The 23,389-nt window shown below is 37.2% G+C and overlaps 1 protein-coding gene across 1 annotated transcript in view; it reads right to left on the bottom strand.

The window, feature by feature from the left end:
- The window catches only part of LOC126457966 (uncharacterized), a 105,437-nt gene that overhangs the window by 18,971 nt on the left and 63,077 nt on the right, over window positions 1-23,389 (bottom strand). The window contains exons 6-8 of the mRNA XM_050094724.1: window positions 18,514-18,718; window positions 13,780-13,952; window positions 4,796-4,893 (exon numbers count right to left, since the gene is read on the bottom strand). Coding sequence (XP_049950681.1) covers window positions 4,796-4,893; window positions 13,780-13,952; window positions 18,514-18,718 — 476 coding nt within the window. The remainder of the gene's footprint in view (window positions 1-4,795; window positions 4,894-13,779; window positions 13,953-18,513; window positions 18,719-23,389) is intronic.

Genomic DNA, 23,389 nt, shown 5'->3' on the forward strand with positions numbered 1-23,389 from the left:
TTTTAAAAACACAAATTAAATTTTTGGGGCACAAATGAAAAAAATTTAATTAGAAATCATATACTCTTTATTTGGACTGTATTCATTATTTTATACCACAGATATGGTCTCTCACACCAGTGATAAGCATGGTTAAAACAAGGCAAACAAACATTTGCACAGTAACAAGCATGCCATACTGCAATTTTTTCCCAGTATATCAATTGGAAAGAAAACTTCATTCACATTTCTCTTTTATCGGAAACTTTTGAGCAAACCATGTATATGTGATCATTCCAACCAAGATTGGATTGACAACTGAATGAAGTTTCATACAGTCTTCTCTGTCATTTATTTCATGACCTCCTTCAATCAGGTACACTTAGGCTTAGTTTTTGTCTTGCAGTAAAAATACATGACACAATGCATACCTGATCATTTCACCTACGATTGGAGTGAACAACTGGTGATGAACAATTGAATGAAGTTTTATGCAATCTTCTCTATCGCTTACATCACATCCTTTCTCGATCAGGTATGCTTAGTTTTGCAGACAATTAATGAAGTGTTTTACTTCATGGGAAAAATACACATCACAAGACTGTATTAAAGGGGTGTGTTTTGTTCAGTGCACGATGCTCCAAAAAACTTCACTGTAGAACATGGATTTGGTACGTGCTGCCCAAGAACCAATTAGTTAGAGACACTTGTCCACTTTTACATACGGCTTTAAAGTGTTGACTAAAAATCTTTAAACAGCTTTGTAGTAGACTCTCCCAATTTTGATGATGTGACTGCAATGTTTCGGTATTTCTTGAGATATTCAGCGACCGAATCTTGAAGCCTGGGTTCAAATGAACCTGTTGTTTTTTGTAGGAAAGGGCAATAATTTTGCTGATAGGGTAACAGAGTTCTGTGCAGGATAGGAATGGGAGATTTTATTCATTTTCAGTCTTGTCACTAGCATCACCTTTGATCCTTTACTCATCAGAGATCTTCAAAAGTTACTGGCACCCAGGGGAAAAGTGAAGCTACAAAAAACACTACACTCAAAGATCTATACTTTGATTAACTATGAAAATTAAAAAAAGAATTTTTTCAATAGCCGTTTGGTCTGTATTAACGGCAAAATTGGGATCAAAGTTTGGTATTTGTAGCATCCATACTTTCACTCATTGTTGTGATTTCTCTTTCCATTACAAACTTTACAATTTTTCTTTGATGAATCTGATACCTCTGTTTGAATTTCTGAAACCACCTATAAGAAGCTCTGAAATAAAAAATTTTCAAACTGAATTGCAGCAGCCTCCTAGTAGTAGTTCCTGGTCATACCTTGTGGGTAGCCCTGTCAAGCTTCCTCAGAGCAATGTTTCTTCTATTTCAGCAATTCCTCCACAACAGTTGTCCTTGTATGGTTTGGCCTTTTTCTCCTTTGGCTCATAATTTCCCAGCGAATAGATGCAAGTTCATAAAAACATTTTTTTGTCTTCTTCAATATACACAATTAACTTTTCATGTGTTACAAACTTTTCATGATGTAAAGTCTATAATGTATAACAGAACAATTACTGCTGACGATGTTGGTTCAAGATTATTTTCTGTGACGATTTTCTCGTAATTTACAAGGACACTCTCAAGTGTAATCTTGAAACTTCAGTGCATAAGGTGTCTTCAACATCATCATCTTGTGCCATCAAGGGACCAAGAAAATTTCCACTGTCCATGTCTAGCATTACAATCTTCTTTTTACCGTATTAGAAGATATTCATGCACATCATCGCAAAACTCTATCACAGGGTGTATACGTGGACAAGGGAAAAAAATTCCCAGATTTTTCCTGGATTTCCCGGTTAAAAATACACTTTCTCTGTGTTAAGTGACAGTATACTTTCCATTGGAACTTTAAAACATATCAACCCTTTGAATGGTTAAGGATTCATACGCCAGCGTACACCAATTTCCAGGCACTTTAGAAAACAAACCACCCCCACCCCAAAAAGAAAAGGATGCATTTTGAAAAGATCTTTGATGTGCAGCAACATCTAGACTGCATATTTTTGCATTATGAAAGTAAATATTTGAATTCCACCATACACAGCACGTTAGTTTCTGAAGCATTGCAATCGAGATTGTGATTCACTTTTGTAAGCCAATCATAACTCGTGTCATGTGATCTCGCCAGCTGATTCGATGATAGCAGATATTCAGAGCACAGGGCACGTGATATAGTTAGCCAATAGCAACATCACTGTTCACTAGCGTGAACACTTAAACAGGAAAAGTTCATGGTTTAAATTAATGTACATACTGTAGCACCAGGAAAAGCTAAGCTTTCACATATAATATTTGTCTTTTTTTGGTACATGATATACTTTAACCCTTTAACTGCTCTGGACGTGTTAACGCGTGCGTCTTTGTACCTGTCCCTGTGTGCTCTGAACGTGTAGACATGTTCAGAGTACCAGGTAGAAGGACTGGTGGCGCACGTAAACACATTCAGAGCACACAGGGACAGGTGCGCGCGTTAACACGTCCACAGAAGTAACAGGGTTAATATACATCATACAAATGTGTTAGTAGAATTTTAAATAATGACCTAAATGCCTGGTTTTCTGGGATCAAAATTCTTCTGGGCTTCAAAGTGTTAAGCTTTAAATGAGAATCAAATGCTCTGTGATTTAAGAAATTCAAAGCACATTCGCACATGTAACATAATTCATCTTGCATAAAATGAAACTTACTATAAACATAATGCTTTTCAACCACCATTTGCAATATTTTCCTGCGACCTTTAGAATTCAGCAGTTGTCAGAGAGCACCAGAAAATGGCGTTACTGCACGTTACTCCAAGAAAATCGGAATCTCATAAGCCACACTAAAATGGCTAATTTGGCTGAGAGAATACATTTGTATGTCTAGATTCACAGAGAAGTAGGCTGATATTAAGCTTTTCAGTGTGGTTTTCGGGCTGGATATTTTCTTGGAGTACCAGTACTGTATTATCCCATGTTTGGTTCTTTATTATGGCATAACGCCATACATGCCATAAGATTACAATGGGCACCTGTAATTCAGCAAACAGTTGAACTAGCCAATAGTGTGGAATGAAACAGTTTCAAATAAATTGACTGCCTCAGCAGAAAATATTAATAAAAGCCAAATTTCTTTAGCAAATCGACAAAAATAATTTCATTGTTCTGCAAGGCAATCAATGCTTGACTGCCAAAAACCTGGTAATAAAATAAAATCAGGAAACTGAAACTAACAACATATTTTACTCTTCCATAATTACATGAATGTATTTTAATTCACTTGCTAGCTCAGGGCCACAGAAATCAGTTTTGTTTTCATTTGAATGAGAGCTGTAAACAAAGAGGAAACAAGAGACTAATAAACCTAACAACTGAGACTACTCTGGGTACGCTCGAATCTGGCAGCTTGGGCGCACCAGAAAAATTTTTCTGGGTAGCATCTAGTTTCTTGTTGCTACTGTTGATGCAGCTAACAGCTGCACCTAAAGTAGCCATAAGTGAGACCAGGTACTGCTCATACGTGACTCAACTGTGCATGCGACTGAACACGCTGGCAACTGTTCAAATGAACCTAATGTAAACCATTGTGACATCATGCTCATCAGAAGCAGTTTGTTGTTATGAAGTACTGCATAGTCTTCGTCCTAAAGCCTTTGACACATTTTGCTGTTGGCAGATGCTTGTGTGTGCTCTGTTTTTTGTTATTATAAATGACACATTTCAATTGCAACTTAAGTTTTGTTTTGCTTTTCCTCGTTTTACGTTTTATTGCTGCAGTATCATTCTGCAGTGTGGGCTAAAGCAAAATTCTTTGTTCAGTATCAGTTCTTACCAGTCAAAATTACAAAAATTTAACTGGAAACTAAAACTCATAAATTCCCAGAATTCTAAAAAATTCCAGGGTTTTTACTAGTTTTCTCCTGGATGAAAAAACTCCTGAGTTTTTATCGGAATTTCTGGTTGTCCTGGGGAGAATACACCCTGTATCAGCTGCTTCACAATGTAAGTTAATGCTGCTGCAGCTACATCTATCCCTTGCAAAAGGTGTCGGCTCTATTCCATGCACTTAGGAATTCACCAAAATCTTTTTGCCTTCAGTTAGCTGCGGCCAGCTTCACAGGTAATTCTAATAGGGTAAAGGTTGGTGTACTGGCATTGGATCTCAGTTTCTACAACTGTCGTCAACACCATCAACTCATAGCGACACACATACTGAAAGTTTGTAAACATATCCAGATAACAAGTACTGTTAAATCTATCTGGAACAAGGCATTCTCTATTATTACATTTACACTCAACTCACAGGCAAAAATATGTGATACGTAGCATATTTTTGATAAATTTCACATTTAAATGACATATGTATCCAAACTGAATGAAACCACTGGCAAACGAAAGTAATACTGACTGAATTGAGACTCGAACATGTGATAACCACTCTCAAGTGCTACCAACATGACCAAATGGCTCATGAAAAATTGTCCTACCTTAGTGAATTAAAGTCACTAGGAAAACTTCAAATTTGATTTTCTCAAAAATTCTGAGAGTCCATTCGAACTGCTCTGGGATGTCGATATTTGATTGTGAACTTCACATACCATAAATACAAAAAATTACAGAAATACAATTGCTGTGTGGTCACACTGGCTGAAAAAAACTTGCACATTACCTTAAATAAAATGGCACATATGTTCTTAATTTATTCTATATCCAAAAACTACATATCTGAGAAGTGATTGGCATCCGTAGTGAATGTTAGCCTGTAATGCACCTGGAAAACTCACCTCAGCTTATCATGTTCATACAGTTCAGTCATTAGAGCTGCTGCTTCCTTTCGCACTATACCTTCTGTATCTTTTTTCAAAATGTTGGTCATTTTACCCTGAAAAAAAAAATGGGGTTCTACTATCAATTATTTCCTCGTTTTAGAGGTATAATACATATGAGATCACACACAGATTAATTATTACATGTTTAAAGATTCACAAAACATTTTGGCGAGGGAAATTTTTGTGTTGATCACTGTGTTCAGAGCACAAAATTTTAGTCAGCATCATTTAAAACAGGCAGTAGCATTACTGGTGGTCTCTGAAAATCTGGTCACAATATTTAATCACTACTTCCACTGTTGATGGTGAACTGTAAATGTGATTTAAATTGGTAACAGATGTGGATATAATATGCAACCAGTCACTTTTTTGAATTCTGATAGGCTCATCAAACAAAGGTGTTACAGGTACATTATTTGGAATTTGGACCATGTGTAGCTAGACGGTAGTGGCCTCCGAGGGGGAGGGGAGTGGGGGGGGAGGGGGGGGGGGGGGGTACGAAAGTGGACGCCACCTAACAGACTTCAGTACAAACATAATTTAATCATCGCTTACACTTGGTTTAAGACTCATTAAAGAAGAACATATATATAAGACACAGACCTGGGGACACTGGAGAATTTCTGACTTTTACATCAGAAGTGTTCAACCTTTTTGGGTTTGAGATCTACTACATGCAATTAAGTCTATTTAGAGATCTACAGACTTAAGAACATATAAAGGTTTCAACAGGAAACAACACTATAGCCAAAATTAACTATTTTAATTACAGAAAATACATAAAAGGTTATTTTCTCTCCATCAAAAGTTACAGGCCTGTTACTCAATTTTCAAGATACTACACAAGTGAAAAAATTAAAAAAGACACCGTAATAAATATTCAAAGAGTTTAGTGAAATACTTGACTTTGCACATTATTCAGTTTATAATAATCCGGTGAATAATTTGCCAGAACCGACCTTACACAGTCTGAAAGATGAGGCAGTTACTTGACATGTCAGTACTAACAGCAACCTCAGTTTCGATAACACTAGGTATTTAATGACCATTACCTCCGTCATGTACATTGTCGTTTCATGGAAAATCACAAAGATCTGTGTTGCCTACTGGAGGCAGAGTTCGTTCCGTCCTGCACCATGCTCCCCATCTCATCCCGCAGCACAGAGAGTGCTCTCCCCTCTCACTGCAACCCCCACACACTACCTAAAAAGTTACAGTACACAACTAGTAATCTCACCATGCAGGGGGAAAGACTGTTGCTTTGCGTGAGTGTTAAAGGTGGCAAAACGTAGATGGAGATTACAGAGATGGAGATGGTGTTATCAGATTTACCACCAACAAATACCATGCTAAATACTCATTGTAAACACTGGAACTTTACAAAAGCAACTCATTTAAACAGATTTCACACAAAGGTATTAAAAGATCGACTCATAAAGCCATGGCGACCAACTAGTCGATCACGGTCGACAGGTTGAGCATTGTAACACACAGATTTCAGAAACAGATTTTGAACTGCACACATATCCTGGGACAGATATGGACTCTGACCACAATTAGTTGTTTATGAACTATAGATTAAAACTGAAGATACTGCAAAAAGTTGGGGTATTAAGCAAAAGGAACCTGCATACAACCAGAGTTGTCGAGAATTTCAAAGGGAGCATTAGGGAATGATAAGATGAAATAGGAGAAAGGAATAAAGTAGAAGACAAATGGTTATGTTAGGCAATGATTTAATGAAACAGGGGAAAGGAATAATAGTAGAAGACAAATGGATACTTTTGAGAGCTGAACTAGTGAAGGCAGCGAAGACCAAGTAGGTAAAAAGACAAGACCTACTAGAAATTGTTGGATACCAGAGGAGAAACTGAATTTAATTGATAAAATGAGAAAATATGAAAATGCAGCAAATGAAGCAGGCAAAAGGCAATACAAACTTCTAGAAAACGGAGTGCAAAATAGCTCAGCAGGAATGGCTAGAAGACAAATGCAAGGTCATATAAGCATGTATAACTAGGAGGAAGATGGGTATTGCCTATACAAGGTGTTCGGAAGTTCCCGTTGCAAACTTCTTGGACTTGTAGAGGGGAGTGAATACATGATATTTTTAATAACAACCTGTGTCCAGAAATGCACTGTTCTCATTCTACGATGGTTTCAATTCCGATGTTTAGCTCATCCACTTCTGCTTGAGGAATTTAATTAGGTATGATGCAGTACAATTATTAGGTAACAATTCGAAAGGAAACATAACAAAACATCCATTTATCACTTAAGCACGTCGAGCCGCTGTTGTAACACATCAGTACTGTTCTGTGCATGCAGTATGCTGGGTTCTTTTTTGTTTTGGAATCATGCAGACATGTAATGTTTACATATTAATACAAACAAATATGCTTAAGTGACAAATGAATGTTTTGCTATGTTTCCGTTCGAACTGTAACCTAATAATTGTAGTGTGTCACGTCTAATTCAATTGTTCAAGCAGAAGTGGACGAGTTTCACATCTGAATTGAGAATGGAAATGGTATGTTTCCAGACATTGGTCCCTATTCAAAATATTGTGTACTAACTCGCCTCTACAAGTCACAGAAGTTTGTAATGGGAATTTCTGAACACCCTGTATCAAAATTAAAGAGGCCTTTGGGGAGAAGAGTATCGAGCTCCAGTACTAGTAGATGAAGATGAGATAAAAGAGCTGATTCTGTAAGAAGAATTTGACAGAGCGATGAAAGACCTATGTCAAAACAAGACCCCTGTGGCAGGTGACACACCCTCAGAACTACTGGTAACCTTGGGAAAGCAAGCCATGACAAAACTATTCCACCTGGTGTGTAACTTGTACATCTGGCAGAGTACCCTCAGACTTCAAGAAGAATGTAATAATACCAAATTCAAAGAAAACAGGTGCTTACAGATGTGAATATTAATAAACTATTAGTACAATAAGTCATGGTTGGAAAATACATGAATTATTTGCAAAAGAATGGAAAAACTGGCAGAAGTTGACCTTGGGTTCTGGAGAAATGTAGGAACTTCCAATGTGAAACTTACCCTACAACCTTTCTTAGAAGATAGCTTAAAAAAAAAGGCGAACCTCTGTTTATAGCATGTGTAGACTGGAGAAAGCTTTTGATAAAGTTGATTGGAATACACTGTTTATTTACAACTTGGCTGAGAAGCAAGCGAGACACAGTTGTAGCCTATCCCCAATCTTACATTTGCAAGCAGAAAAGGAAACCAAAGAAAAATTTGGAGAAGGAATTAAAGCTCAGGTAAAAGAAATAAAGCCTTTGGGGTCTGCCAATGACATAATTCTCTCAGAGACAGCAAAGGACTAGGGGGAACAGCTGAACGGAATGGACAGAGTCTTAAGAGAAGGATATAAGATGATCATCAATGAAAGCAAAACAAGCATAATAGAACGTAATTGAATTAAATCACATGGTGTTAGGGAATTAGATTATGAAACAAGACATTCAAAGTAGTAGACGACTTTTGCCATTTGGGCAGTAAGATAATTGATCACGGCTAAAGGAGAAAGGATATAGCAAAATGGAGAATTCCAACACACGCAAAGCTTTTCTGAAGGACAGAAATTTGTTAACATCAATTATAAATTTAAGTCTTAGGAAGTCTTTTCTGAAGGTATCTGTCTGGAGTGCAGACTCATATGGAAGTTAAATGTGAATGGTGAAGCAGTTCAAACAAGAAGGGAAAAGAAGCTTTTGAAATGCGATATTACAGAAGAATGACAAAGATTACATGAGTAGATCACATAATTAATGAGGAGGTATGGAACAGAATGGAAGAGAAAAGAAATTTGTTGCACAACTTGACTAAAAGTAGGGAGACACAGAGTTATCATTTTAGTATTGGAGGAAATTGGGGGATAAAAACTGTAGCAGGAGACCATGAGACAAATACAGTAAGCAGGTTCAAATGGATGTAGGTTTCAATAGTTACTCAGAGATGAAGAGGCTTGCCCAGGACAAGTAGCATGGAGAGGAGGAGGAGATTAGTGTTTAATGTCCTGTCAACGACCAGGACATAGCATGGAGAGCTGCATCAAATCAGTCTTCAGACTTAAGACCACAACAACAAGTAAGACACGACTTTTGCAAGGCTACTATAAACAATTCACTCATTTTCAAAGCTCTATATTTTCCAAAGTATTGCATGTACAAATGTGACTGATGCATGAATAGAAACATAAACTCACCAAGTTTGCATTGTGCCGACCAGCTGGCATTACAAGTCCAGTTTCTTGACATAATGCCAGCAAACTAACAAAAGAGTTTGTGTGTGTTGGTATACATATGTCTGTTACAACAGTGCATTCCAAAAGAATTATGGGAAAGACCTACCATGTAAACAGAGCACTGTGCACTGGTATTGACAGCTAGGTACACTGGTTGTCTCTGTAAACACACAAGTACCAGTAAACCATGTGTGTCTGACATAACTGTGGAGAGGGTTACATAAAGTTTTGTAAACAGTCCACAAATATTAATGGTCCACACAATCCATAAACTCTGAATAGGCAGCAAACTGTGTGGAAGATTTTATGATGGCGCTTATTTCTTCAACCATACCAACTGCAGCTTGTACAACAATTAAAACCGGAAAATTACAGCCGGTGCCTTCAATTTTGCATCACAATGCAGGAAGCACTTTGGATGAACATCTCACCTCCCAGTCGATATACAGCAACGAAGTGATCTTCCACTTATCTGGAAAGCTTAATCACCACTATGTGAATGCATGGAGCACCGAAAATCCTCGTGAAATCGTGCCACATGGATGAGATTCGCCAAAGGTTAATATTTTCTGTACAAGCAACACAGATGAAGTTGTATGGGCCTTTTTCTTATGAGAGAAAACTTTGAATGGGTACCTGTTCCCTTGATATAATGCAGTTGTGGTTGTTTACAAAACTGACTGCTGATTCCGAGAATTTGATCTTGTAACAAGAGGGAGCACATCTTCACTGGTGCATGTATGTTCAGTGATACCTAAACAATGAACTTAAGCATCATTGGATTGGGCATAGTGGTGAAGATGATGTGGTTCCGTTCCCTTGGTCACCTGATGTAACACATTGCATCATTTTTTTCCCCTTTTGGAGTATAGTGATAGTGCATTTACATACCCCCACTGCCAAGAACACTGGAGCAGCACAGAGAAGGCATTAATGCTGTTGCAATTACCACTGACAGGATGTTTCCACATGAGGTATGAAATGAACTTGACTACCACTTGGACGTGTGTTGTGTGACCAGAGTGGCACTCATAGTATATTTGCAGAGTGTAAAATGCTAACTTGGTAAGTTCATGGTCCTATTCTGTAAATGCAATACTTTGGAAAACATAAGAGATCTCGAAACAAATTAATTATTTATAGTAGCCCTTTATTTAACATATCATTAAATAAAAATGATCTGTAACTAACTTTGGAACAGCAAGCACTATGAGATTGTTCACTGACTGTAGTGCTCTCAACAGGAAAATATGTTGAATGATTGGAAGGAAATTCAAAAGGACTTAAACAAAGTTTGCAGTTAGAGTAATGAATGGCAGCTCTGTTTAAATGTGGATTAATGTAAGGTAATGCCTATAACAAACAGAATAAACCTGAGGGTATCTGACTACAATAGCAGTGGCAAACATCTTGAGCACATCACATCATGTAAGCATTACAGAATAAACCTGAGGGTATCTGACTACAACAGCAGTGGCAAACATCTTGAGCACATCACATCATGTAAGCATTATGAGTATGAAACAAGACAACGAGTTAAAATCAGTAGTAGAGAAGGCAAATGGAAGACCTGGATTTGCTGGAAGGATTCTGAAAAGTGTAGTTCACTGTACAGCAAAATGCATACAAGGCCCTATTGCAACCAATACTAGAGCATTCTTGTAGTGTTGGAGTCAACGAGGCATGACATATCGTAATGCCTTGACAATACAGAAAGCCAGCATCTGTGGAGGCCACCAGCCATTCCCATACATTTCCAGCTAGTTGAGTGGTTACACTATCATCATGAAAGAAAATGTATCTGCACCATTAACAGAACATGATCACTTAATTTTTTTCACAGACTTTATTGTGTTTAGCAGATGAATTCCCTCATGATCTCTGCACTCTAGAACCTCCAGGTAATATCTGTCAGACTTTCCTTGTTCATGAAGGAAAAGAGGGCACACAGATAGCTGCAAAGAAGAGAGCAGTATACATGAGTGAGACAGGAAAAAAGGAGATTACGATTTATCATCAGTTCAATGATCAGTCAATTAGAAACAGAGCACAAACCTAAATGTGTAAGTTGGTTGTTTGCTTTCAAAAGAAGCAGTCTAGCATTCGCTCAAAGCAGTTCAGGAAAATCAATGGAAATTTAAATCTGGATGGCCAGACAGGAATGCAAATGCTATCCTGTCAAATATGAGTCCAGTATCTTACTATAGTAAAACAAGCTTTGCCATTCTCATGCACTGTCGGTACTACATAGGGCTTTATATTCTGTACAGATCATTTACCAAAGTAAAAGTGACCTTTTTTCTGCCAAGTAATAGGTAGTCCCCATATGGGCCAAGAATGGCTTTATTGTTCATTTCAAAGCAGAAAGACACTATGACATGACATCTACTATTATGTGGACACTAATGTGGCAGTTTTAGGTGAGGTTGTGTTTTGACTATGATTGTGTAAGATGTTGCTTGGGGGGTCTCAACTAACACATTTATGACACTGCCAAACTAAGCAAGCAATTGTGTGGTAGCTGTTAGGAAACACTGGTTTGCTTTGGGTCGTGCATTGATCAGCATTTTCTTTTCTTATTTTTAAATGGGTGAAGAGAATATTTGTGGTCCAATCACAACAGATAAGATCAATAATCCATATGACAATTTATCAGTTTTCATTTTGCACAAATGGCAGCTACCAGTCCAGTGAGGAGGAGGTGCGGTTTGTTCCCCTGCACATCTCCTAGCTCCCATCTGGTAATGGAAGTTCTCGTTTGTTTACACTTGACTGCCACATTAGTCCACACTACACATAATGGCTACTACAATTCTTCACAAAGTATTGTATCGTTAGATCCATAGGTTTGGTACCTGTGGATCAGAAACACTAGCAGGCCAACTCTTTTACACAGATTCAAAAAGAGAGCTCAGAAAACAAGATATATTCAGGAAATTGTGGAGTTGTGATGCTTCCATGGAAGCACCAACTAAATGAGCTTTAAAACACTGTGGTCAATGGTAAATGTAACGTTCAACATGACATCAACTTGGCATAAAACAACAATGGTTACAAACATATTGGTATCTCAAAATAGTTCTAGATAGGTTAAGCACGAAGTCAAATTGAAAAAAATATAAGTGTACTAAAAAGAAATCAGAAAACAAGCTCTAGAAATGACTTGTGTTTTGTCCAATCCACCTATCGTGTGGAAAGCAAAAAATGTCTAGACCAAGTGGGTCCGACACTTTTCTTTTCCATCTTCTGGAAAAATTCTTGTACAGACTTCACAAGAATGGGTAGCTTTGAGATTCTTATCAATTTGATGTGAGGGTTGATTGACAAGCTTTGTAAAACATATATTTTTTAACAGCATAACAATGTACTTAACATAATCGACAATGAGATACAAATTTTATGCATTTAGAAAATAGTGTGTTTCACAACAATAAATTCATTTACAGCACTCTTAAATTCTTCATCTGAGAAAATCTTCTTCGTTCCAAATCATTTTTTGGGGTTAGGAAAGCGTTACATTAAATCAAATGAGGGATACTTGGATATTATTTCTAAGATGAACTGGTGCACTTCTGTCATTACAACATTCAATGTGTGAGCAGGCACATTTCTGTTGTGCAAGAGCATTTTCTTGCACAGTAATACTGATTTTACTGCTTCAACTCATTAAAAAAAAAAAAAAAATGGTTCAAATGGCTCTGAGCACTATGCGACTTAACTTCTGAGGTCATCAGTCACCTAGAACTTAGAACTAATTAAACCTAACTAACCTACGGTCATCACACACATCCATGTCCAAGGCAGGATTCGAACCTGCGACCGTAGCGGTCACGCGATTCCAGACTGGAGCGCCTAGAACCGCTCGACCACACCGGCCGGCGCTTCAACTCATAACATAAATGGTAAAACAATGTTGCATAACAACAGCCAGTCACTGTTTTATACTTCTCAAATTAGTCAGTCATGATAACAGTCAATAAGTTCCTATGTTACAAGAACAGTGTACCATCACTTTTTCACTGACAAAATGGTTTTCACTTTTTTCTGTGCATTATCACCAACTCCAAACTTGCAGTTCTGTCTACAGAAGTGCTCCTCAAAGTGCTCCATGAAGAAATTTGCGACTGCTGGAGGCAGTGGTGATCCCATGGCTGTGCCATCCGTCATCTCATAATATTCATCGCAGTACAAAAAAGTACGTTGTCGTTAGGACGCGCGTGCCACATTGGGTCTATCTGTTTGGCTACTGATGATGTCATCATGCCTATATAAGTGAGAAACGGTAGCAGCCTTGGCAGTCAGTGAACTCCTGAAGACGATGGCGGAGATGGTCATCGAAAGTTCGAGGATTTTATTCGAATTGACATGGCTTGAAAACCGAGAACGTTTTATTCATGTATGCCATCATGAAAGACTCCGAGGACAAACAGTCACATTTAGCAAAATTTCGTACTGCTTTGTAGAAAATTGTTCAGGTTTATCAATTCACTTTCTGAGACTTCATATGGTCTTATCATTTAATCAAAAGAATATTTATTGAATAACATATATTACAATACTAACGCATTAGTAAGGACAAGTGAATCTCCCTTGGTTTAGGCAATATTGATTTGCTCACTCATCCCAAAGCCTTTCACAATTTTCCACAGTCACAAAAATATGAGTTCATACTTACAGATAAGTCCTGAGCAGAAAGACATTCAGCCCAAAAGCGTTCAATTTTCACCATATGACATAAGCAGTTTATTGCAGATGCGCGGACATAACTTTCTGCATCATCTATTGACATTGCTACAACCAAACCAATTAACTCATGTTCCAACAGATGATCCTGGAAAACTGGGAATTCTGCAACACATAACAGAGATGTCTCTATCAGCAATAAACATGTGAGTACATCAAACACATATATGGCAAAAATGTTAATTTTTGGTGACTTTTAAATACATGTAATCAAGAGAAAAACAAACATATACAGAGCTATTAATATTTTGTATAGGTGGTGTTGTGATCTTCAGTCCAAAGATTGGTTTAATCCAGGTCTCCAAACTAGTCTATTCTGTTTTGAGCCTCTTCATCTCTATATAACCACTGCAACCTAAATGCACTTGAATCTGCTTAATGTAGTTAAGTCTTGCCCTCCCACTACAGTTTTTACCAATCAACCTTCCTTCCATCATCAAACTGACTATTCCTTTGATGCCGCAGTATGTGTACTATCGACTGATCATTTCTTTAGTCAAACTGTACCACATAATTCCTTTTTCCCCCATTCAAACCTTTAATAAGGCTAAAGTCTATGGAAGTGGAGACTATCAACTGAACGAGTTTTATTGCTTCACAACAGGCAGCAGTACGCCCTCAACTATGCCCTTGAGCCACAAGATGAAGTATTTACAGTTCACAAAAGGACACTGCCTGCCAAGGCAAAGCCACTAATGCTAGACAGAAAACAATGGACCAGCCAACATGCCAACCAAGGTCGCTGTCGCCTGAGCTAGCTGCACTGCCAAACTTTATGAACCGACTCTTGTACAATTTATCAGGCCATTACTGTGCACACCAGCCAGCTCCAGTGCCCAGTTATGCTTATCTGGCAAACTTAGGCATTAGACATCTCAACCATCAGTAGTGTAACATGAAGTTATGGATTCTCCTTGCTGGTCAGGCTGAGCTAGCTTATTCAGTTCTCCATTACACAAAATTAATCTGTGAAGTACTCTTCCAAGTTGCCCATTAGCAGTGGTACATTTTTTGTTAATAAACAGAAGTAAGTTTATTGTTGCTGGGATGCAGTAGAATCAGTGCTTCTTCATTAGTTACTCAAGTGCTCCAGACAAATACCTTCATTATGTTCAACTGAATCACAATGTCACTGCCAATTCCTTCTACCTGAACTTTAATTCTGTTTCTAAATATCTCTTCAGTTTCCTTTATTGCTTACTCTACACCAGGCTGATTAACACTGGGGTAAGCTACAACCCTGTCTCACTCCAATCTCAACTGCTACCTCCCTTTCATGTCCTTCAACTTTTATAACTGCAATCTGTTTTCTGTACAAGCTGAAGGATAATCTTTCACTTCCTGTGTTTTTCCCTGCCACCTTCACAATTTCTATTCCAGACAAGATTATTAAAAGCTTTCTTCTAAATCAACAAATACTATCAATGTACATTTGCCTTTCTTTGTCCTATATTCTAAGTTAAGTTGTACAGTCAGTATCACCTCACATGTTACTATATTTCTCTGGAAACCACACTGTTCCTCTCTGAAGTCAGCTTCTACTAGTCTTACCATTCTTCTCTAAATTATTTGTGTTAAATAATTCACAACTGTGTCTTATCAACTAATGATAAGATAATACTCACTTCTGTAAGCACTTGCTTTCTTTGTAATCAAGTTTATTACATTCTTCTTGAGGTCTGAGTGTACTTTGCCTTCCTCATATATCTTGCATATCTTGTGGAATAGTTTTGTCATGCTATGTTCTCCCAATGATTTCAGTAATTCTGAGGGAATGTTGATTACATCAGGTGTCTTGTCTTGACTTAAAGTCTTTAAATGCTCTGTCAAATACTTCTTGAAGTATATCTCCCATCTAATCCTCATCTACTTCCACCTTCCGTTCCATAATATTCACTTCAATGTTATTTCCTCTACATACGCCTTCTATACATTCCTTCAATCTTTCAGCATTTTTTTCTGTTTCTTAGTATTGGTTAACCTCTGAGCTCTTGATAGTCATACAGCTGTTTTTCTATTCTCCAAAAGTGTCTCTAATTTTTCCATAGGCAGAATCTATCAATCCCACAGTCATGAATGCTTCTACAGCTTTGCATTTCTCCTCTAGCCATTCCTGCTTTCCCATTTTTTTAGGCACTTGGAGTTCCTTTGGACTGCTTTATTTTTACATACTCTCCTTTCACCAGTTAAATTCAATATCTTCTATCATATCCCAGGATTTCTACTCAACCTTATCTTTTTTCCTATTCAATTCCTTGCAGCATTCACTATTTCATCTCTCAAAGCAATCCCTTTATCTTCTACAGTGTTCCTTTCCCCTGTTCAGTTCACCCATTGCCTTATGGTCCATTTGAAACTTAGAGCAACCATTACTTCTTTCAATTTATACAGGTCGTATCTACTTTCATGAGTCTTAAACCAAGAATTTGGAATGATTAAATTGCTCCTTATGCAAAATTCTACTGGGCTATTTCCCCTTTCATTTCTTTTCCCCCATTCCATGTTCTGCTACATTTTCTTCTTCTCTTCCTATTTTCTAGTGTCAAATTCAATAATACTATCACAATTAAATTTTTATCTCCCTTAATGATATGAATAGTTTCGTTTATCTCATCAATCTCATCATCGTCCATGGAGCTAGTAGGCATACCGACATTAACTACTGTCAATATAGCAGATTCAATAAATAATGTTCTGTTCAAGAAGCTTTAATAAAGGAAGTTAGTTGTATTTCCATAATTAACTTGTAAAAGAAGGTTTCTCTCTTAAATGCAACAAACACATTTACAATAAGTATTGTTGCTACAAAAAGATAACGTCACAGAGTGCTACAAGCATGCTAACAGAAATGATTACATTAGCCATTTTAAAATTTTATACGGACCCTGAACAGGATTTTCTACATGTATGTAATTACAGATCTTTGCTAATAGGTAGAAACATTTAGCATGAAGTAATTTTTTATGTAATAATTAATTTAATTTACTTGTATACACTATTATTAACTCTATCTACACCACAAATACAGATTGTTTCAGGAGGAACAATAAATGTTTAAGAAGGGAATAGCATAGACTAATTCAAATAAATATTCCACACAATGCGTCCAGTTTTCATCAATTACAGAAATACAGCTGTTACAACACAACTCAAACAAATATTCAAGGGTGGTGTTAAATAGTGGGAAATGATTAAGTTCTAAGTTGATTTTCATAAATTCCAACTTGGACTCTGAGGCTCTTTCGATTTCTCTTGACAACACCACATGTAGTTCATCTGAGGTCACCTTGGCATTCTTTTATGAGGGTAGTCATAATCCGAACAATCAATTTGTCTCTTGTGTTTACTTTTTCTTAGCAGACTTCGCCTTTCACCCATGCCATCATGCAAAAATGTAAAGGAAGTTTTGGAGACCTAAGTGGTTGAGAAACATAACCATTTCTGCCAATCCACCTTCTGGATTTATTTATTTATTGCAGGATGTCATGTTCAGATGATGCGTCACCTGACAACTAGAATGTGCAGAGGCCCCCGTCACACATCCTGCTGGAGGAACATACCCACATTTGTAGCCCAAGGCACCTCTTACAGTAACGCTGGAAGCTCATTTTGAAGAAAGTCTAGATGACGGGGTACTGTAAGACGACGAGTAACACAAGTCCAATCAACTGACTGTTTATCATATAACACCAGATATTTATGGAAGTGTGTTCACACATAAAGTGCACCATATTCTTGTAATGGAAATCCTGTGTGCAACCAAGTCCTCTACTTCATCCAAACTCTGTTCATTGCATGTTTAGTGAAATGTAACTGCTGGACACTGCAGAGTACCATTCAGTTTTGTTGGAACATAAGTACTCTTGACTCTAGTACTCTTTGGTTAGGAAATAGTCTACCATATTTTCTAGAAGCAGTAGCATTATTAAACCTGCACACAATTACCATGTCACCATACTCAGCATTTGTAAATATGTGCAGCATGCTTAAACAATACATTAGGATTGGTCAACAAATCACCATCAACAGTTAAAAAGTTTAATTGTGAATGGTCAAGCAAAACTTCACAAACTGGTCTTCAAAACAAAAATAACAGTCAATAAAAACCCACAGCAGCTGGAGTATCAATACTCATCTCTGTGACCAACTGTAGCTCTGTAAGAAAAATTGGACACATTTTATATAGAATGTTTTATATTATCAGATACTAAAATACTTACTATTCCTCCTGAGACAACCTACATACAAAAGAACTCTGGAAGCAAAAATCACTAGTATGCAAACCTATAAAGCATCCACCACCTCATAAAACAAATGACCAGCCACATACCCGAAACCAGGCCTCCTTAGTAGTTATGTCTGATGAATGAGATATTAGTGACTCAGTAAAATTTAAATGCAGTTCCTTGAGAGCATTATAGCTTATCACTGAATTTATAAAATGCTGTAGAGAATCAGTCAAGAAATTCTCTATCTAAGGTGCGGCCCCTTTTGTCTCTGATTTACACACAATCATATATTTTTTTAATGCCACCTGGGAAAAACAGTGAAGGCCAATGAAGTGGGAGACTATATATGTTAAGCATCCATATGTGAGACTTTTTCAGTCTGTCTGAATTCATTTTTAAATTATAGTATAATCAGGCACTCTGATTCTCACACATACTGATTTCAGATATTGTGACGACGTTCCGCAGCACCTCAAGGGCAGAGTCTCGTACCTCCCAGTTGACATCATGTAAGCGTTGCCTCACAACTGGTCCAAGATTATTTATTGAACTGTCCTTCACAGGGACCACTAAAAGTGCCAGATTTGGAGGCATGAAGGACACTAAAACTTCTCCCATAAGCTTCAGGGCCTGAACTGCATCCTATAAATGACACATCAAGTTATTATTGGATTACTACTTTAAAACAGCCTAAAATGTCTACAAAATAAAGTCTTTAATTTTAAGCAGAATGAATATTTTTAAAAGCCTCACAATCCACTTCAAATGTAACCTAATGGGCCTCCACAAATTAAACTTTTCTGTCAGAAGTGGCTGCTGTGATAGTTTGTGTAATCCATTAAGTCTGTCGGATTAATGTATTAAACGACACTCTGTTTATATATCATTTATTTTCATGAACAGGCAGTCTACAAGCCTTAGTCCTCATGCACAACAATTGACAATGGAGAAATGGCAGATAAAGATCTATAAATACTAAGTAAAAGAAGACAATTTAATAGCAAGAGATTAGGATTGTGAGAAATGAGACAAGTAAAAATGTGGTATGAGATGTGAAAAAAGGACAATCAAAACAAAGAAAGAAATAAAGCAATAAATTAGAGTGAGAAAAGGGAGATAGTGCATGTGTATAGCAAAAAAAGATGTATGGGGAGGAGTGGTAATGAAGAAAGAAACCCACACATCATATCCTTGGGAGGAAATGTCCTGAAGGAGAGGTCCAAGGAAAGAGAAGGTTTGAACAATGATTATGGTCAGAGATAAGCAATGATCAAGGTGTGTAGGGGAGTGAGTTTGAGCGAATGAATGTAGAAAGTTGTATGTGGTGTGAGTTATTTTTTTGAATCATTTTGTAGGTCCCTTCTTTTGTCATAATCAATCCATTTTCATCTGACTTCCACATAGGTCTCAACGATTAATTGTCTCACTTCAATTTGGTGGTATATTTTGTCATTTCTGATGCCATCCCTCCTTGGTTTCTGAACCACAATTTGTAGTTTACTAAAATTTCTGCCTATTTACACATATTTTTTGACTGAATGGCTTCTGTGTAGTACCTGCTAAAATTTAACAGAATTCTATTAATTCCAATGAGCTATCTGTTCTGTCATATCAATAGCATAGAACTTTTGTTTCTGTTGTTGTTTTTTAAGATGATTGTAGTCCAAAAGTTCGGTATTAATATTACCTTGCACAAAGAATAAAAAGTTCTAAATGGTAATCCAGTTATAATATCTTAATGCTAAAATTTTAAGATATTCTCAACCCAAAAACTCTAAGGAAATACAGGAAAAAGAGTACAGTTTCCACATCTGTTGTAAACATTTTGTTATTTTATTCATAGCTGTTATTTTTCAGCAACTGTAGTACATATTTCAGAATAAAATCCAGACATCATTAGCAAACATATTTTTATGTCAATTTACCAGTTTCAATTTGTCATGTTCAGAACCCTACAAAATTACGGATATCATAAATCTTTAGTGCTTGGTTACACATTTATGTAAATTATAAGAAGGGTATTACTTATTTAGTACTGATTTAACAGATGTCAATCTCTTCTTCACAGAAGCATAATGCCATGATATGTCCAAAAATGTCTATGTGGTATGTGATTACCGTAAACACATATTGACAGACTAATAATTTACAGTAACTGAATCATATCTATATACATTTCCAGCTGTTGTATTAGCAGCAACAACATATATCAAAGCACATAATGAGTATTATTAAGGTACATAAGGAAGTTATATACCATATATTTGAAACAACATGGCACACAGATCTAACACACAAAAGAAATGGGCACTTTTCACATTATGTAAGAGATGCTTTGCATTCAAGATAGTGTCTATTTTTAAAGCAAGTTGATCATTCAACAAATCTTTTGAATTTACATGAAAATCTTTACATACTTCAAATTATTCTAGAAGGATCATTTTGTACACCTTGTCAACTATGTGCAAAATCTCCATGTTAAGCACGTATGGAGGAGGAAGAGAGTGTTTCTCATTTTTAAGGTGTTCTGCAAAAGTTGGCTTATATGAATTCTCATCATCTTTGTTGACCAAGTGTTAAGATGGCAGGTCTTAAGGACCCCTCCTGTCTGTCCTACAAATAAAGTCAGACACATATACTACATTGTATTTCATATATCCCAGATTTGAGGAATATGTCAGTGGGAGATTTCTCATTATTTATAAAAAGCAACTGTGTTCTTCACCACCAATAATGTCACCCAGTTGCTCTAAACCAATATTAAGTTTCTGTAGTACCTTTCTTAGACTTTACATAAATGTATAACCAAGGCCTAAAGATTTATAATGTCCCTAATTTTGCAGGCTTCTGATGATGACAAATTAATCTGTCAAAACCAGTAAAGTGAAATCAAAAATATATTTACAACTGATGACTGAATTTTATTCTGAAACAAACATTTTGTACTAATGATTTTAAAAATGAAGTTGCTAATCTTTTCAGCTGAGTGTGTGCTCCTTAAAGTTAAATGCCCAAAGTCTCTGATTGCAGAATGAATGTTTTAAGAGGAACATGAGACATTCTGGATGCTTCTGTTTAACATAAGAGGTGAAATACATGGTTCTTCTTTCAGTTGTTAGCTTCTTAAAACATCTTTTTGCTCACTGTAAGATCCGTGTGAACCTTTTACAATTTCAGCTTTGACTGTATCGTCATTTTAAGGTGGAAGACAAAAGCATACTCAAACATTTCACACCATAATCGAGCACATTTTGGAACTTTCTTATATTTATTTAATCTTCACCATGTCTCCGTAACGTTACATTTCAAAAGCTCCTATTCTCTTCTTGGCTGTACTGTAAACTGTCCATGTATCACTTCCACATATATCTACACTACACATAAATACGAGGGCGGTTCAGAAAGTAACCTCCGATTGGTCACAGTGCGGGTTGTGGGGGGAGTAGCGACGCCATCTGTGCGTTCACGCACTCAACAGGTCAGTCGGCATCAAGCCGTGGTCGAGTGAACGTCGTACCTGCGCTAGTTTAGTTTTTGTGGCAGTTTGAAATGTGTGCTGCAATAGAAAACCCCGCCAAATGTGAAGTGCGTGCTGTCATAAGGTTTTTTACAGCCAAAGGATATTCTGCAGCAGCTATTCATCGTGAGCTTTGTGCCGTGTATGGACCAAGAGTTATGAGTGAAGGAGTTGTCCGTGAATGGGTACGTTTATTTAAAAGTGGACGAGAAAACGTTCATGATGAAGAGAGGAGTGGTAGACCATCATTGGTGACTGACGAACTCGTTCAGACAGTTGATGCAAAAGTTCGTGAAAATCGACGTTTCTCAATGTCGGAGTTGTCTACTGGTTTTCCACAGATTTCTAAGACTCTCTTGTACGAGATAGTGACAGCAAGATTGGGTTACCGTAAGTTCTGTGCACGATGGGTGCCCAAAATTCTTACCGACCACCACAAAACTCAAAGAATGGCCTCTGCATTAGACTTTCTGTCACGTTATGAGGACGAAGGAGAACCATTGTTAAACAGAATCGTGACCGGTGACGAAACCTGGATTAAGTACGTGAACCCTGAGACAAAAGAACAATCAAAGATGTGGGCACATTCAAATTCGCCTACCAAACCAAGAAAAGCCTCGCAAGATTTTTCTGCCAGAAAACTGATGGCAACGGTGTTTTGGGATGCCAAAGGGGTGTTGTTTGTTGAATTCATGGAACGTGGTACGACCATTAATCAAGACGTGTATTGTGAAACAATAAAAAAGTTACGACGGGCTATACAGAACAAACGCCGTGGTATGCTGACTTCCGGTATCGTTTTTTTGCACGATAACGCCCGTCCTCACTCTGCTCGCAGAACAACGGCCCTTCTTGAGTCCTTCAAGTGGGACGTTATCAACCATCCACCTTACAGCCCAGACCTGGCGCCAAGTGATTATCACCTCTTCATGCATTTGAAGAAATGGCTCGGGTCAAAGCGGTTTGATGACGACGAAGAGCTCAAAGATGCGGTCACAGGCTGGCTCCAGGCACAAGCGGGTGATTTTTATGCAGAGGGAATTTCAAAGCTTGTGAAGAGATACGATAAGTGCCTCAATCGCTATGGAGACTATGTAGAAAAATAGTGCAAAGATGTAGTTGTAAGATGTATATATTAAAATATTTTTATTTAACTTGGTGTATTTTTTTTAAATCAACCGGAGGTTACTTTCTGAACAGCCCTCGTATTTTCAGAACAGATTCCTTAACACTCAAATTCATCTTTCCCTTCTTCAGCAAAGCTTTCTTGCTATTGCCAGTTGATATCAAACATCATTTTATGCTCTCATTTTATTTCTGCTGTCATTAGTTATAATACAAAGAAAATAGCAAAACTCTCCTATTATGTCCAGCATCTCAATTCCTAATCTAATTCCTCCAGCTATCCCTTTTCATACCATTACTCTTGTTTTACTTTTACTGTCTCTTTTAAAGGTATTACTCATGCCTTTCAACTGATCTTTCAAATATTTCACTATCTGTAACACAATGACAATGTCACTGGCAAACTTAGTTTTATTTTTTCTTCTCAAACTTTAGTTACATTTTGGTTTCATTTTCTGCTTGCCCCATGTACAAATACTGATTAACAAGAGAGACAGTCTGTAACCTGTCTCACTCTCTTCCCAAATATTGCTCCCTTTCAAGTCCTAAGCATCTTATATTATCAATCTAAAAACACAAAATAAAAGAAAAACTGTGATGGATTATTAAATACGTAATACAGATGGAGGAGAGTTAAGCTATAATAACATGCAATACCCCATTGCACACAC

Source organism: Schistocerca serialis, chromosome 2 (assembly GCF_023864345.2).
Source record: "Schistocerca serialis cubense isolate TAMUIC-IGC-003099 chromosome 2, iqSchSeri2.2, whole genome shotgun sequence".
Lineage (NCBI taxonomy): Eukaryota > Metazoa > Arthropoda > Insecta > Orthoptera > Acrididae > Schistocerca > Schistocerca serialis.